Source organism: Ambystoma mexicanum, chromosome 10, assembly GCF_040938575.1.
Source record: "Ambystoma mexicanum isolate Mex_15411 chromosome 10, UKY_AmexF1_1, whole genome shotgun sequence".
Taxonomy (NCBI): Eukaryota; Metazoa; Chordata; class Amphibia; order Caudata; family Ambystomatidae; genus Ambystoma; species Ambystoma mexicanum.
This window is the reverse complement of record NC_090932.1, coordinates 110092481-110111070: the sequence shown is the minus strand read 5'-3', so window position 1 is coordinate 110111070 and position 18590 is coordinate 110092481. Positions and strand designations below refer to the sequence as shown.

The 18590-nt window shown below is 45.6% G+C and overlaps 1 protein-coding gene across 2 annotated transcripts in view; it reads left to right on the top strand.

Moving 5' to 3' along the window:
- The window catches only part of CDCA2 (cell division cycle associated 2), a 1069442-nt gene that overhangs the window by 580854 nt on the left and 469998 nt on the right, over positions 1-18590 (top strand). For both annotated transcript variants that reach the window (XM_069617593.1, XM_069617592.1), the window contains exon 9: positions 7806-7887. In XM_069617593.1, coding sequence (XP_069473694.1) covers positions 7806-7887 — 82 coding nt within the window. The remainder of the gene's footprint in view (positions 1-7805; positions 7888-18590) is intronic.

The following is an 18590-nucleotide window of genomic DNA, read 5'->3' as shown; positions in this document are numbered from 1 at the left end:
ACATATTTTGTGCAGCACAGATTAATCCAAACCCCCAGTCTGTGACCTTGTTTCGCCTTTCTCACACATTTTGGTAATTTTTCACATTAAAGATTTGGCTCACAATTCCCCAATTCTTTACACGGATGCGAATTGTCCCCAGGGATGCATGTACAAAATTTGACATTTGCAATATGGATGCTTTTCTGGTAATACAACATATATCACCATTTCTGTCCAGTGTGTCACGACATTCTACCACATTTTCAAACACAGCCCCCAATTTCACTTTTACGCTGTGAAAAACCCACATTTTTACCAATTTTGACAGCTGAGATGGAAGTCTTTTTAAAGTAGTCTTAAGACAAATCAGAGTCATTGTCATTTTTTTCTTCCCAGCTAACACCAACTGGCAGTTTCTTCCAAGCAGGATGGAGGGGCTCTCTTAATTGAAGCTTTTATTGCCCTTCACACTTGACAGGCGAGTGTCCCAAGACTGCTATTGTCCCTGCCTGGAGCACAGACGAATGTCTGATGAGCTTGTGAACTCCCATTGTGCTGTCCCATACAAAGTTTTTGAAGCTGGCAGTTAGCTCTTTTGGTGACCTGGAAGTTTATGGTGTGCCTCACTTCCTAAAGGAAGTTACAGGACTGGAACTTGAACAGCTGGAAGACCAGTGTTCTTTTTTTAGAGCTTGCCAACTCAGCTTAGTTGATTTAAAAGTCTTTATTTCCTGATTTCTGAGTCTTGATTTAACAAACCAGTGGAATAAAAATAGCATATGCATGCATTATCACCAGCCACATAATCCCTTTACATTGCTAAGTAAGCAGGCCTTCACTAAACAATTTACTTTGAAACAGGCAATTTTTCTTCAGTCAGCAAAGCCCATTTTAGCACGTGTTTAAAAACGGCTAACATTTCTTTCTTCTAAATTCGATTTTCGTCTCCAGCTAATTCACACACTGCCATGCATCTATGGTTATCCTCTTGAATGCTGAAGTTGTTCTGCAGCATTGATGCATTTAAACAGGCATGGCCCAGCTATTGAGTCTTTCTCTGAACAGCTGAATTTTAGATACTTTTTCAAAGCAAATAGACGCGTTTCCTGTGTAAACTGAAAACAAAGCCCCTGGTCGATTTCTTTCCAAGCTAAGATGACTGGGCCTGTCATTCAGGAACTAGACATGATTTTGCTAATGCACAATGACTTCTCCTAGGCTTGGCCGGGCCTTTTCAATCTCAGCAGTTTCATAGTCCATGGATGGATTTAGCCTCAACACTGCATTTTTAAAGGTAGAAAAAGGTGTAATTTTAAAGGGAATTTTGGGGGTTTTCAGCAAGGCAATGTTGCCTATTTAACTTAATTCCATGTTAAACGTTGCAGAGCACACTGGCACACTCCTGAGGTCTGTACTCTGTTCCTCCCTGCCTGAAATGTGTGTGGCAGGGTAATTCAGCCATTTTCTTTGGTGGTTGTAAAAACACAATTTTGAGATCCTGGTGCGCACAGCAGTTAGCGCAGCCTTCTTGCTGTTTCTTGCACCAATGCAGCAAAGTGATGTGGATAAGCACATCTGAGTGTGTCAATATATCCCACAGGTCATAGATGTTGGTCACCTTTAAGCTAGACCAAAGGTGCATGGAAATATTGAAGGAAGCACGCAAGTCTAACACACAGCGCTGCTCTTTTAACAAATGCGTACGCTTTGTACTTTGGTGCTGCACAAATCCAACTGACTGTTTACCAACCAATATAGTCCACTACCTCCTCTTCCTACTAGACTCAGGATTAGTCTTTAACTCTCAAAGTACAGCTAGCGGCTTTCTCTGCTTGCACCACATCTCACTGTAAGATTTTGTGGTGGAAGATGCCCATAGTTGAGGCATTTATGGAGGACGTCAAACACTGTACCCTCCAATCTCTAATCCTACCCCCGGGTGGCACCTGAATGTTGTACTCGCAAGGCTCATGGGGGTGCCCCCATTGAGCCTATGTACAAAGCCACCCTTTAACATCTTGCATACAAAATGGCCTTCCTTATAGAAGTTACTTCGATCAGATGGGTCAGTGAACTACAAGCTCTGTCTGTACAAGACCCCTTTTCAATTATCATAAAGGCAAGGTGGTGCTAAGCGCACATCCTTGTTTTTTCACCAAGGTATATGTCAAAGTTCCATGTAATCAAACTATAGAGCTTCCTGAGTTTTTCAAAAATCCAACAACGCAGCAGAAAGAAGCCTACATACACTAGATGTACGCAGAGCTGTCCCGTTCTACCTTCAAACAAGTCTATCAGGAAAACTGAGAACTTCTGTGTCTGTAGCTGCTGGAAGAGAAGGGGATCCGATTTCTAAGGCAGTGATTTCTAAATGGATGGTCAACTGCATCCAACTCTGTTACTCTCTTGCTAAGAGAACATTGCTTTTTAAGCCAAGAGCACACTACTCTGGAACAACTTTAGCCTTCATAGCAAATGTGCCCCTAAGTGCCATTTGCAGGGCTCAGTACACACCCTCACTACTGTCTTAACTCACATTCTAGGGTTGATGGAGGTGGGATAAGCGGTGCTGAAACATCTCTTTGCAGCGCTTCTTTATAACAACCTTCCTCCTTCTACTAGTACTGATCGCTAATCTATGCACAGCATGTGATCCTTAGAAGGGCTACATTATTCACTGCAGTCGTATTTCTGATGATTGGATCTGCTTAGATTCATGGGCGCCCCCCCTGTGTCCCCGCTTGGAGTAGAAGGTGCCTGGGAAAGAAGCATGGATCTTTCACACCTCATGGGCTCAGCCTACACTTCATGGTTACAACTTACAGTCCCTCTTGTCAGGAACAATCTGAGGGACCTCAACGCGTGAGGGATCATGAGTACAGGGTATGTCACACTGGGGATAGTATTAGTCAAGCCCTGTCAAAGTCCCTTTTCGAACTTGAACTTCATGTGTAATACTCCTACTTCCACCAATGTCTGCCTATGCAATGCATATGAATCTAAGCAGATAAATATCAGAAATACTGTTACGCTGAGTAATGTATCATATATCTCCCCTGTAATATAGCCCTCCAGTGTACATATATGCATTGTATTTAAGTTTTGGTTTTGGTTAATACCTCTTGTAATGAAAGGCCAAACAGCCACACGTTTAAGAATTATAAAGTACACTTGTTAAGAAGGGAGATTCCTGTAAAAATCATAGTTTTTGCCAATGCATTTATTTCAAAAGAAAATATTGTAACATTTCCTACCACTATACCACAATATGACCCTAAAGAGAGCACATTCTGAAATGTTAGTTTTGTTCATTCAAATGCCAATCAGTGATTAATCTGGATGCAAAAATATACACTAAGGCACTGGTTATCAGATTTAACTCGATACTCCCTGGCCTAATTGAGCAGGACCAATCCGGGTTTAACCTAGACGCCAACATCATCAGGAGAGTATGCCACTTGGTAGAAAAGGTTGCAAAACAAAACCTCCCGGCCACCCTTATAGCACTTGACACAGAGAAAGTATTTGTCTGGGTGGACTGGTCCTTTCTGTGTAATACCATGTAATACATGGGGTTTGGGCCCAGGTTTATATGAAAGATTCAAGATAATTATGTCAATCCAGCGATAAGACTATCCATAAACTGATCCCTCTCCCAGCCAATACAGATAAGAGGCACGAAATAGGGGTGCTCGTTATCCCCATTGCTCTGTGCGATTTACCTGGAACCCTTTTTACAAAAGGTCTGTATGTCGGACTAAATCAAGGGAATCTTGTTCGGGATGGGGCGGAGGGGGTAGACGTAAAATCATGGCATTTGCGGACAACTTAATTCTTACAGTTCCGACAACCCGAAGTATCGGTTTTAAACATGGCCCCGGTGCTAGATCTATTCGGGGCAGTGGCAGGCTTAAAAATAAACACGAAGAAATTAGAGCTGCTAAACCTATCGCTGGATGCCATTCAGATAGTTTCACTAAAACAAAGGTTCCCATTCACAGTGGTAGACACCCAACTAACCTACCTAGGCATGCAGGTTGCTAAATCCACATCACTGTATACTGCAAAATATGTGCCTGTCTTATAGATAATGACACAATCGTTCTCGTGCTTGGGTAGGATTAATACAATAAAAATGGTGATACTCCCAAAAGTTTCATACCAATTCCAGGCCCTGCCTATCAAGCTCTTGCTATCTTTTACTTCTCTTGATAAATTAATATTAGCATTCATATCGAATAAGTGGAAACCCAGGATCTCCCAAAAGGTGTTGATGGCCTCCCGCGAGGGTAATGGCCCTCCACATTTCCATACTTATTATGCGACGGCCTAACTCGGGATCATGAGTGATTTACAGGTAGCCCTGATAAAATATAGAGCAGAATGAGCAATGGTGGTGAAGTAGCTGGACGAAGTGTTATGGCTACCACATGCAGATTTATCATGCAACATACATAAAAGTGCAATCACGACCCTGGTGGAGGAACTATGGGATGCACAGATTAAAAAGAAAGGGATAACCTTGTTCAAATCCCCATTTACACAGTTGTTCTTAAATCCCCAATTCTCACGGGGCATAGAGTGGGGAGCATATAAACTGTGGAAGGAGGATGGCTGTGAGAAATTACAGGATGACCCAAGGACTGAACATTAGTCCTTTGAGCAATACAGAGTAGATTGCAAGTTACTAGAAACATATTTTGATATCAACTGTTGCAGCATTGGCTGGTAAACCCCAAGGTAAAGTCGGCTGCCACTAGACTCTTCACACCACTTGAAATGAAAATAATCTATCACCACCAACCCGGGTGACCAAATAATTGGTATCTGCGTTATACTAACTATTATCATTGGACCCGGGCACGCCAAACGGGCCGTACATGACACAATGGGAAACAGTACGGGGATATCTGATCCCAGTAACATGGTGGCAACGGCTATGGGCCGATATCTCAAAATTAACCAGAGCAACACAGTTCTGGGAGATGTGGGTGATAGTACTGTGGCATAACATGTAGACAAGTTTCATAGATTCTACCCTAACCCCTCCTTGTGCTGGCAGTGATGTGGTGGTGAGGGGGAATGAGAGCATATTTGGTGGGTTTGTCCCAAAATCAAACAGTTCTGGGCTGTTGTAAATGACAGAATGTGGGAAATGTTTGGAGCACCAAGGAACAGGGACATGGAACTTGGCATACTGGACATCAAAGGTGAGGGCGAGCGTCCCCAGATAGCGCAATCCTCCCCACAATGAGAGACAATAATGGACTCTCCCAAGATGGGAATAAGGCTAAGGCAAAGTGCGGGTGAGCTTAATGGGAGTTTATATAAGTCAAAATAGGGCATGCAAAGGACTCTGCAAACTCCGAGAGCGCTCTGTCTGACATTAGCAAAGACATGCGTATATATTTACAAAATACGTCATAAGAACCTAAACACTATAGGGGGCATATGTTCGTGGGGTTTGGGTGGCGACTAACTATAGGTGCATCTGTGATGTGGTGCGCCGTGGTTGGCGGACGTCACTGGTTGCCAACGTGGGCTGGGCAGGTCAGCTGGGCTCATCCGGGCAGTGCTGTTGTGCCAGGCGTGGCCAGTGTCATTGATCGTCTTTCTTGGCTTTCTGCCCTAAGGTCACGCACACCGCATTCATTCAATATTGCAATATTATCTTCCCCGGTAAATCTTCCAATAGGTTATTCTACAGGTTAATGCAAACCAGGAGGAATGCACCTAGAGTGGGGTCCTTTGGTAATACATCAATACATGGTTACCATCATCCTGTTGACCGGGTATCATAGGTCACGAGGTTGGGTCTCAGGGCAAGGGGCAAGCTGTCCAAGTTATCATGTCTCGTTAGAAGTCATTATGAATGTGTTCCTACAGTGTTATAATATTTGGTGTCCTCATTTTACAGGGGACATTAACCTGGGGTGAGCTGGTGGGTCGTGGAGCCTAAGAAAGGGCACCTTTTGGCCTGCGTTTATGGCCGGGGTTTACTGCTGGGTTGTAAATAATTCAGGTGGCTGGCCGCGGCCCTGGGAGCTCCGGGGGAACGTGAATGCTTGAAGCGGCTCCAGCCGAATTGGGGGAGGTGAGGCAGAGCAGCACAGGCCTGTGCTTTCCGTCTGGCAGGCTTCAATGGGGAGGAAAGGGGAATGACCTTGGATATGCCCTGAATGGTATTTTCCTCGTGTGTTGCAGATTATGTGAAAGAGGCACAAACCTTCATATAATATACAATACTCATTGAATCTTTTCAAAGCTTATGTTTCTCCATTGTTGGTGCCTTTACATGGCCATCTCGAATGTGTTACCTATACCCATTTTGCAATTGATAACTATATGTTAAGTATTTAACAATCGCAACATTTTGTTACATTTCTATACATGCACGGTAAGAGAGGTAGTACTAAGGTTGGTGGAGCACGCAGGAACAACTGGCCAATGACACTGATGGCAGTGACACATGGTGAGTTTGGACATTCAAATACATTCTGTGTATTTCCGTACACAATTTACATGAGCTCCCAATGTGGTTGCACTTGTCTTCCTTTGCACTCTAGCAGCATTAGTTCAGTTATGGCATAGGACCTTTGAGTACATTCTTCTCCGCGAAACATATAACATAAAAACCCCGGGAAGCTTTTACCATTTGCGCATAGCTACGGGGATGTGGGTACTTCAACCAGAATGCCATATGAACACACACATTCTGCCATCTTCATGGAGGTTACAAGTTTTATCAAAAAGGTCATGGAGAGAAGAGGTTCATCACAGGCATTTTCCTCATTAGTATTTGGGGGCTCTACTTTTGTCGGGGGACCATTTTACAGTTCTTTTCCACCCCGGCGATGCTGGCCGGGTCATACTGAGGACAGTGCTACACTGCGGAAGGTATATGTAGTGTTTGCGTCTAGCACTAGCTCATGTCCGTCTGTTCGTGGGAACAAGCTCTCAGCGGATCTGCCAGGGAGCTGCGGCCGCAGGGACGAGTGAGGACTCTGCAAGGGTGGGGGCTGCGCTGCGGCGCACAGGGGCTCCTGTCATTCTGGTTTCACAAAATGGTTTCCAGGGCCTAGCGTAATACAGCACATTTGGTCAATGTTTCAGCCAGTGGCCCACCCGCCACCTGGGCCCTGGTGGCAGAAGGGACCCCCGACGAGCCATGGACTTCACAAGGGGGGGTGCTGCAGGGGAGGGGGGTCCCTTGGACCTATCCTCCCATACAAAGGTTAGGAACATGAAGACCGTTCTCAGAGCCAGATGGCATATACAATCCTGTCTCTTGTAGCGCTACTTGTGATATCCCTGAAATAAAAATAACAGGACCTCCCAGGAGCGCAGGAGTGGTTCTCCAAAATATGGAATTTGTAGCTCTGCAATGGATTACATACTCTGTACAGGGCGCAAATAAGCCCGTTCAGAATGGATTGAGAAATTGTACTGTCCTTTCTTCATGCTTAATGGATGCTGCCCTCAGGTTGCATTCAGGGTGGGGGAAGGTCAGGGTGGGATTGCTGGGGTGTTTCTTACACAATTCCAAAGATGGAAACCTTCAATGACCAAAAAGGTTTAAAATTTAGTTTGTGGATTTCACCTGAACTATTGCAGAGCACCACAGCTGCATATTTGTAAAGGTTCAGTCTTGCATTGCTATCCATGAACTGTTTAGTACGCTTCCTATTAACCTCCCTTTACGACTGCAGTTGTAGGTTTGTTGGTCAATGGGCAAAAAAAAATGTTTGATAGACTTCACTTGTTAAGTTAAAATTGACAAACATTAAGATTTGTAATTATTTGTTATGTATTTGATTTACTAGGGTCATGCGATAATCTCCGCTGAAGAAACCTCTCTATTATCTGACTCATCGATCACTTCAGTGACAAAGCGACCCAAATGTGGTATGTGCATTTCTAGCTCTACATATTTCAAATATTTTTGGCCATGATTACATTATAGGTTCTTTCAATAATAAAAAAGATTTTATTTGCCTACTGTTGGCTGTCACATTACAGATGAAATCCCTGGTAGCAGCAGACAATTGTCTACCTCTATACAACACTTGTCATGATTGTGTATATGAATTTTTTCATGATTCTAAGTGTATAAAATGCCAAAGGTTGTAAAAACATGAGCCAACTATGTTTCCCTAAAATTCCCTCCGAACCCCCAAAAAAATAAACCATTCCTAGAATCAGTTAAGTAAATGCTGTTGTCCAAAGCAAGGTGCTTTGGACAACAGCATTTACCTACCTGTGGTTGTTGATATGCTTTTTGGGAGGGGATGTCGGGATGTAGGGAAACCTTCCAGCTCCGAATCAAGATAGTTGGCTCACGTTTTTTCAACCTGTGGCATTTTATACAATTGACATTGGTCCCCTACGTACTTGACCCTGCCTCCACCATGCCAGCGTTCCAAGGATTGTTCTGCTACTCTTTAGCTCATCCATCTTGAAAGATATTGTGGCATCCATCAAGTGACCCATCCTATGTTTAACCCCTTAACATTCCGGGATAATACAAGCCTTAGGCTTTTTCATACTTAAATGTACATTTCTTTAGACAGTTCCTCCGATTTGTCATCTAACCATGTCTCAATGCATTTGTAATCTTCCACTCTAAAAATAGGCAGCATACCCTCTTCAGCCCATCAAACTGTCTTACTAACCTAGACCACCAACTGCAAAGAAAATCCATTATAATGCACATTGTTCCTCCATACTGATGGGAAATTCCCTGGCCCCAAGGCCTTTTTTTTGCACATGTGCATAACCGTACTTGCACTGCGCTTTTGTGATCAGTTTGGTTCCTCCTACTTGTGCCCTGTTCCTTGGGCTTTGGGTGCGGAGCTCTTTGCATGTCTCTTTCAAAGATCTTATCTCGGTAGTTCAGTCTTCGTGTGCTCCTCCTGCCCCTACCTCCCTCATTGAGATACTGTTGGATCTGCTCCAATAAGCCCCTTTGTGGTCCCCCTCTGATACAGACTCCTAGGACGAAGGTGGAATAGAGATCGCTCTAGCTAAGTCCATACTTACATTGGAAGAGTCCTCTGTATTCTTTTTTCTTTTAAACGGACTACCACTGAATCCCTATCTTACCAGTGCAGAAAGTGCTCTAGGATGCTTTGGGCACAAAGCTCTATTACAATTTCTTCTTCACTTACGGCAGGCCAATTTGGTCCAGTCTGACTCGAGAGAACAAGGTTTTTTTTCTTTAGGAGCCCTAGCCCTGGCCTGGAAACATTGATTCCCAGCATAGATTGCTAATGTTAGGTTGCTCACAGATGACCTGAGTGAGGCCAGGCAGTTCACTTACTTTTGGACTGGGTAGGAGTGCTGTACTGGATATTCAATGTTAATCTGGTTAAAAGGGCATGAAGCTCATCAAGAAGATAAAATACCAGGTGAGAACTGTCCACTTTGACTTACAACTGTTTCTCCAGAAAAGGCAGACAAAATGGCTACATAATAACTTTTAAGATGATTGTAGATTTGGCTAATGCCCCCTGGTAAGTGATCTACACCCATGTAATCTAATTACAAGATAAGGTTTCCAACCACTTTTTCTGGTAGTTATGAAAGAGCATTCAAGTTCACTCAAGGGAGGAGGGGTTGGATGTCAGGTTTAATTAGCTTCACGTTTTACCCCCCCAAGGATACACTACACTGGTATGCTAAAACATGTGTAATTTGTAACACAGTTACAGAGCACTTGGGAGTTAAAATAATTGCTTATGGTTTTAACATAACCATAATAAAACAGTGTATGGATAAAAACAGGAAAGGGCCATAGGCAGAACATTCCCACGCCTACGATTAAGGTGTTCATATTACAAGGGATGTGGGGGAGGTTATTCTCGCTACCTTGAAGGCTACGCAATGGGCAGAATTAAGGGGAACCCTAGACCATAGGAACATGCTGCTCCAGCATGGGGTCTGACACGGATTCACATGCTCCTGTTTATTCCCAGTCAGGCTGGGAATCCTCGGTAAAAGAATAACGTTTCAATTTAAAACTGTATTTCTCCTCTAAACCAAGCAATGTCCTCTGGTTCATACTGCCCCAGCCAATGACAGTCCGCTTCCCCACGCTCCACACCTGGTGGAAATCTTCAGATTTTTACTGCACGCTTCAGTGTGGGGAGTCTTCACGTTGCCCTCCGAGCAATTTCTGTGCTATTTCCTAATATTTTTCGTAAATAGAATGTATATTTTTGATTGATTTTTGCTTTACTGTTTTAGACAAACGACCGACCATCGGCGGGGATCCGCTGCCGGCGCAGAACTGCATCCACCGTTTGATTCCATCCAAGTTTCTAGAAATCCCGACCATTGGGCCTACTTAATGCTTTTCAGGCATGTCTGAAGGAAAGAAGGCAGGAGCCTCTTCAAACTATGCACCAAGTGCGGATTAAGGAATGTGTTCATGAACGATAAGCACCAGAAATGCTTATATTGGCTGCATCCGGGCCACAATGATTGGAGATGGGAGATATCCCATGGTTTCTCGAAGAAAACCAAAAAACATTGCTCCAGTAGGTTGTCAGCATGGCTCAAGTCGAGCAAGGCACCTGACTCTGCCCTTCGGGCAAGGTCATGTCTCACCTTGGACCGGCCGGTCCGAAGAGCGAACACCTTCCAGGAGGAGGTTGAGGTCCTTTGAGGACACCCTGCCTGCAGGGTTCCAAGACAAGGTCAAGATCCAAGACGCTGGCTCCACTGGGTTCGCCTCTGTTGTGGGCCTCAATACGGGCAGGTTTGATCGCTGTCGGTCTCCACGGCGAGCCTGCCACCAAATGGGTCCTCTTCAAAACTAAAGTCATTAATGAAAACTCTGTGTGTCCGCTGGTAAACTGACGAAGAGGACTTGACAAAGAAGACCTCTCATCCTTCCAGGTTGCTCGGCGTGTCAGTCAACCACACCTCCCCCCGACGAGGTTTTCGATGAGTGCATGGTCCACGACTGCTTTGAAGGAAGCTTCTGCCACTGCCACCCCAAGGGTGTCCTTACCTCCAGAGGCGAGATACAGCCGCAGGGCAGCGACTAAAGCATCAGTCTGCCAAGAGTAACAACCCAGCGCCTGCATCAACCCAGGAGACTGGGAGGGGGCGGGGTCCAGGCCCCCAGTTGAAACCTAAATGATAAGTGGACCCACAGTCGGTTTCCATATAGACCGGAGCAGACCTATTCAAGCTCCGAGGATGATCTACCAAACAATTACTACACTGTCATGATCTCTGCTTCCAAAAGGTCAGGGTTTTCCCAACTCCCTTGGAAGCAGATCCATAACCCAGGTTCCGAGTGCCAGCCAGTCCCAATTGGGACCTTTTGGACCCAGTCCTGGCGCCAGTTTCACCAGGCTCATAAATATGCCCAGTCCCAGCGCTGGAAGCGCCGGGCTCATAATGCTTGGGTGGACTTAACTGCAGCAGACCATGCTGCTTACTTGCCTGCCAGTTGAGTCTCTGATCCTCTTCTGTTTGGAACTACTTTTCCTGTTGGGTGTGGCAGGAGCCACTTCCTAGATTCAGAACACTGGAACTCTTCTGGAAAGCAGGAACTCTTTTCTTACCTAGGCGTGGCTGTGGAAGGAGACACCTAAGCACTACAGGAGGCTATTTAAACCACACCCGATGGATGAATCTTGCTTTGCGTTAATTCTGCATCCTCTGCAGCAGAACGCTCATCGTGTCTTCTGCATCTGATCCTGGGCCTAAGGAAAAAGGCTTACCATCCTGAATCCAGTCTTCAGCAACACCTATAAAGACAAGAAAGAACAGGTTAGCATTACGGTCTTCAGTGACAGCTCTTCACTTACCTGGTCCATCGGCTGTCACCAACGCCTCGCGCTGCATTCCTGCATCTGAAAGACAAAAGCTTACCAACTCTTCGCACGCTCCGGAGGCCTTCGGCGCTGCATCCCGCATCTGAAAGACAAAACAAGGTGCGTTTAAAGACATTGGGGAACTTTAATACTCACGTGCCATTACTCCTTTCCACATCCAACCCAGTGGGTATTCCGGCACCCTGCAGCCGCTCCGAACTTGTACCTGCAAAATAAAAAGACAGTTAGAGCGCATCGTGAAGCAGGCAACAAGCGCTTACTTACGTGCTTCCAGGCGCTTCTATTCATCACACGGGCTCCATCTTCAACTCACTTCAGCCCGTCATCCGCCATCGCCGGAACCCTGAAAAACAAGAAACATCATTACTAAAGACTTTAAAGACATTAGAATTACTCGAAACTTACAGTTCGTGCAGTAAACGACAGACAGCAGTCCTCTGAAGTCAAGAGGCCTGCTCCCCTTATCCAGTGAAGAAACTGGTTACAGCACCCTGCCCCGAGGCAGATGGAGAGCACGGCGTTCACTTACCTAAGGTGAGATTGTTAACCTTTGGGGTTCTACAGGAGAAGAGAAAGGGAAGAAGAGAGAGACATTCAATAACCCAGTTCCTTAATCCCATATTTTCTATCTGCAGACATCTTAACCTTGGAGTCAGACATACAGTGCACAGAGGTCCAGCCCAAAGAGCCAGCCGTGTGTTACACATCACCTTTGAAGATACGGTATACGCCCAGTCAAGACCGGCGCCTCTACGGGAATCAGGTGAGCGTTACATACACGGATCATGTTATGTTAGGGATGGATCTGAAGCGAGGAGCCGAAGTACCCTGCTCGCAAGAGGAGGCGCTTCAGCCGAGACCCTACGCCTCTGGTCTTTCACCCCACCAACAAGGGTTGTGTTGCTGGTTATCCTAACGACTTTCCACACGCTCGTCACAGAGATCCAGCTGAGGATGCCACAGGCACTGGGACTGGCACTACCACAAGGCTCTTGGGAACCTCTGAGGTTTGTCACACCTTGTCGAAAGGATAAGTCTAAGGGAGGTGCTGGTCCTTGAAGTCATCTGACACCCCTGTCCCCCCTCATCCCCCACCGCCATGTCACGACCTAACTCCTCCAGGAGCCCTGACTTCACACATGGACAGAGGCACAGAAACAGCGACCACGGCTACAGTCAGACGAGGATGACTATTTTGTGCCAGTTGACGCGAAGACGCCCAACCCGGACGAGCCCCATAGGGCCTCGCCTCTGCATGAAGTGGGATCCTTTCATTCCATGATGTCCAGGGCTTCTGAACTATTCCAACTAGTACCTGAGGAAACTAAGAAGGAAGGGTTCCTTTAGCAGCAACAGGATTATAAAAGAACGACCATGTCCGGTCCTTTCTTGTATGATATCTGGGTGGAGGGCCTGGCACTCATGAAGAATCCAAATACAGCCCCTCACACACTAGGCAGATTGGAGAAAAAGTACAGGGTTCCGGACTCTGTTCCCAGGTGCTTGAGGTTCAGCCCACTCCTTACTCAGTGGTCTCACCAGCAGCCAAATCGCTTGGCATACCCATCGTCGGCAGCCAAAATACCGCCGAACCAAAAGGGGAAGAAACTGGATGCAATGGGCAAGAGAATAATCTACACAGCGCCCTCTACCATTAAGGTGGCTAACACCCTAGCCATTTTGTCCCGATACGACAGGGGAACTATGGTGCACGTTGGGACCCATTCTGGACTTCCTGCACAAGGACAAGGTTGTTGCACTGGAACGGTTTCAGTAGGGGGAATTGGCCTCGGACCATGCCTTCACAGTGGCCTTGGATATTGTGGACACGGATTCTGCCAGATGGGGAACCGTGTGTCCCTGCGTAAACAAGGATGGGTGAAAGCAACACATTTCCGTCAGGATGTTCATGCTAAGGTGCAGGATATGCCGTTCAACGGTGAAAGCCTTCGGCAAGGAAGCCAATACTTCTTTACTTGCCATAAAGACCGATACAGACACTGCATGCTCCCTGGGAACCCTACAGCAACGACTGTTGCCATTTCAGTCATCCAGTGGAAAACGTGGTATATCGTCCAAGCTAATACTACCACGTACAGACAGCCTGCCTGCACCTCCATGCAAGAAGTGTACAGGAGTTGCTCTCAGGGCTGCGCCTGCTCCACACACAGGGCACAGCTCAGACACCCAAGCAGGTCTGAACCGGCCGTGATCTCTGGCGCCCACTTATGCACATCAGTGAGAGGCTGGCTGTCGAAGTTTGTCAGCGCATGGAAGATCACAGGCCGATGAGTGCTGGACGCCCTCACTCGGGCACATCTTGGAGTTCCAATCAAAGTGTCCTCGTGTTCCACCGGTACCACAACAGGAACTGTACGGTCCACGGCTTCTGCAAGTGGAGCATGCCAAGTTATGGAAAGGGCCGATATAACCCGCCCCCCAGTGTCTCCGGAGTATATTTTCAGATACTTCCTGGATCCGTGTCGCATCAAGTACTTAAATTCCCAAAAGTTGTCACGTTGCAACATGTGCTCAGCCAACCGGAGGAAGGGGATTTTTTGACGTCATATCTGGCGGACGCCCACTTTCACATTCGCAAGAAACCACGCAAGTTCCTACAGTGCGTGGTTTAGGGCCATCATTACCAGTTTGGCCTAAGATTCGCACCAATGGTTTTCACAAAAGTGCTTGGCTCCGGTGGCAGCGCATCTTCGTCTACAGGGCATCCCAGTATACCATTACCTGGATGACTGGCTTGTGCGGTCCTGCTCTCACACTCTGGCAAGAGAACACACATTGAAGACCGTATGTCTGCTGATGGAGTTGGGGTTCTCCATAAACTATCCATAGTCCTGCTTGACACCATCTCAGGACCTGCTTTTTCTGGGTGCCCGGCTCAACATGGTAACGTGTTTGGCGTCTCCCTCGGAGGAAAGGGTGATAGCCACACGAGGTAAAGTATAGCGCTCGTCATCGGCACAAACAGCGACGGTCTGGGCCAAGTCGCTACTGGGCACCTCCTGCATAAGGTCCACCTCTGCAGACTTCTTGAGTCCTCTCGAGCAGTTCCTGGATGCGAAATGGATGCAAGTGTCGGGGACTTTTGCGGAAAAGATATCCCTCAACAAGGAGTTCCGTCCTGCAATACAGTGGTGGTGTCAGGAGACTGAAGTAATGGGATCCTGCAGGAGTGAAGCTGGCCCACCTAGCCCCCTAAGCCTGCCTGCTCAACAATCCTGCTTCTTTAAAACTATTGGCCAGGCAAACCCAAAGGGAAAGGGGAATGGAGAAAACAACAAAAGACACAAACTCCCACTGCAGGTACTTCAGACCGTCTTCTCGGAAAGTTTTGACTCCGATGGGATGTTCCTAAAAAAGAAATACAACTTTAAATGAATCAGGCTTCTGATCAATAGCGACTACTCTCTATATTATATTTTCTCCATTTACATTTACCTGTTGCCTAAGCTTGATTGGCCAATAGGCTGCTTCAGAAAGATGTATGTTGACTGTAGATACTCTTAGCAATATCTCTTCTATTTGTCTTTCTGCTCTCTTGATCTCTTTAGTATCGGGTAATCTTTTTCTTTTAATAAAATATACCCAAAAATATTGTTGTTACTATTGTCTATTATACCTATTTGCCGTATGCTCTAGGAATCATATACTCTATAAATATGTGTAGGTAATTACCTTTTGTATTCTCAAGAATCTTTGTAAAATATTCAGCTGTAAACTTTTTATACTCCAATTTCACATACGGAGTGCTTTTCCAATAAATGTCTCTTGCTAACACATGTATTTCTTCTGAATACACTGTTAATGAGGAAAACAATTGCTCGCAAAACGCTGCATAATCGGGCTTCAAAACGCCGTCCTTAAATCGTTTTCTCTTCCGTTACGAGCAACGAATAAAAAATGAGGTAAACAATGAAAATCCAAAAGGGCTGCGATGCACGCGCGGCGTCGTTAGGTCCTTTCCTCTAAACCGCGCTTGCAAATCCACTGAAATACGCAACACAAGCTCAAAAACAAAACGAACATGAAGTTAGTTTAATATATATTAAGAATTAAAGTTAAATGTTAAAAACACGACGATCCGAACCGCGCGCCTTATTAGTATTAAAAGATAAAATATACACAAATGAATTGCTGAACCTTCTTTATATATTTTTCATTAAAGATTCCTTGACTATTTCTTCTTAAATAAATAATATTGGGATTCTATTGTTCAAAAAACGAAATGCTCAATTTCAAGTCTTTAAACATTTCAAAATTATTTGAGTCTTCACTTAAAAATTCAGAAGTCCACTTAGCTTATCAATGTTCATGGAACTAGACTCTTCTCTGGCTCAGCAAACAGAATCTCACTGGAATTCTTCTTCTGCAGACTTCTTCTCCTGTTACTTAACTACAATTACTACAATATTATTGGAACTCTTAAAAGGATATTACTCTCCTTAAAAATGGAAACTTTAAATGAATTTAACTGGAGCTAACTAATATATGACCTACTCTGATGCATACTTTAATGAAAGGCAGTTGATAATTGTTATTCACATTCTAATGACATCACAATGCTGCATGCTGTGAACTGAACCAATCACTGTTGTGGAAATGTTCCACTATCTTGGCTTGGGGGCATTTCATTTTTCTAATAGAAAGTTAGTTAAGGGAAATAGAACAAACTAAAAGAAATGCTCTATTCTCAAAAAAGAATTTATTTGATATTTCAACCACCTTCCCTTTCTAACTTTCCTGGAATGGTATTTGGCATACCCTATTCTCCTAAGAACCTTGTCAAAGTGAAGTACAAAATGTGAGAACCTGACAGGTGGGGTGTAAGACCACATCTCGTTCAGGGGACACAGTTTCAAGTTTCTCATTACCAGGAGACAGTCACCACAGACGCCAGAGGAAGGGGACCTCCCAATCAACGTCCTGGAACTTCGGCCATATTCTGGACCCAAAGTCTTTTCTGCCGTCGCTGAAGGGCAAGGTGGTGACCATCTTTTAGACAACACCACCACCATGTTCTACAGCGGGACCTGCTCCCAGGCGCTCACAAAGGAATCCCAGCATCTGTGGCTCTGGGCCATTCGGCAGGGCGTATTCCTTATTTGTTTTCACCTGGCAGGTGCCAAAACACCATTGCAGACTCACTGAGCAGGGAATTCTGTTCTGAGCACGAATTGGAGCTTTGCAAGGACCAAGTGGATCTTCTGTTCGATAAGTGGGGTAAACCCCAGACCGATTGTTTTGTGACGGCGGCAAAATTAATAGTTACTCACCGTACTGACTAACGTACTTAGTCCATAGTCCCCTTTCCGCCATACTGTATGGGCGTCCCTCGCGAGGGACAGGAGACGGAACCTTTTTCACCAGAAAAACCTTCTTCCCCTTTAAATTTAGAGGCGCACTGGGGTGTGGCCCTGGGAGCATGTGATCGCCTGACTCGGCCCACCGGCGCCACTCCTCCGTCCCCATTGACATGGCGACAATATGCAACTGTTAGGGAGAATTCTCTTTTTGTGGCTGATTTCCCTTACCTATAGAGTCCCCCAGCAGCTTTGCTGGATTTGAAGGGTTTGTTTCTTTTCTTCTGCTAAGAGTGAGACTCTTTTTCCCACTCTTAAGCATTTTTGCTATGTGTGTTCTAGGCTGTTTTTGTGTTTAATGTCTATGGGGTTTCTCTCACCTCCATAGGAACCATCTTTATTCACATGTGTTACACAGCACCCTTGTGCAGTGACACAGGGGTGTCATAGCGACCCTCAAACATAGACTCCATACCCTGGGACTGACTACTGTCTCCCAGGGCAAGTAAAGTCCCTATTGACTTTACTAGTCAATATTTGTGAACTAAACCAGTACAACCCATCTTACTATGGAAGTACTGGGATGGGTTAATAGTTTTTCCCTTATGTTCATTTTCGAGAGGGTACTGTACAGTCCCTCTCTCTAAAGTTTCTGGCTGGTGGCAGTGGTTACTACCATAAATATTCGACCGCAAATATTTTCCTATGGGATTTTCCCATTGTTCGAGGCTACCACATTTTCTGACGGCCTCTAACATACTGCCGGTGTATTTTAATATTAACTTTACTCTGGTAGGTTTTATTTGCCAGAACATTAATATAAATTCTTTCTTGTGTCTTTCTCTAAACTCCTAACCCAGGTCGGGATCCTTTGTTCGTCCTTTTGGTGGGCTTCTGCCAAGAAGCCCTCCTTTCGGCACCACTGAGTCTGGGGTGGGTCCATTGTGTGGGAGGGAGGGGAGTAGGACCCCTGGACAGGGTTGCCTCAGCAACCCATGTCGCACTCTATCCTGATAGGCTGGAGGGTCTCCCGCCAAGATGACCACTCCACTGTGCGAGTGACAGCTAGGCTGTATGAATGGGGATCTTTTTGCATAAAAGCGGGGTCCTGAGGACTGGAAGAGCAAGACGTCGTCACTGGAACTAATAAGCCGAAGAGGAGAGAAGCCAAAGACATCTGCAACGACTGAACCACAGGTGAAGCCCTGCTGCAGTGTCTCACCACTTTTCTCCACATGACGAGAGAAGATCTTCCTCTGCAAGAGCCTTCTTCCCTTGAGCTGGTGGGGCCAACCACTTTGCCAATCGCCTTCCCGGACCTGCCTTGGTTGAATCACCAGTACCCCGTACTTGGAGACCGGATAGCCAGGCACCCGTCCACCCGGACTGTGATTTAAAGGAGCATACTTTTTATTTGTCGGGCAGCACCGCGGCTGGTTTC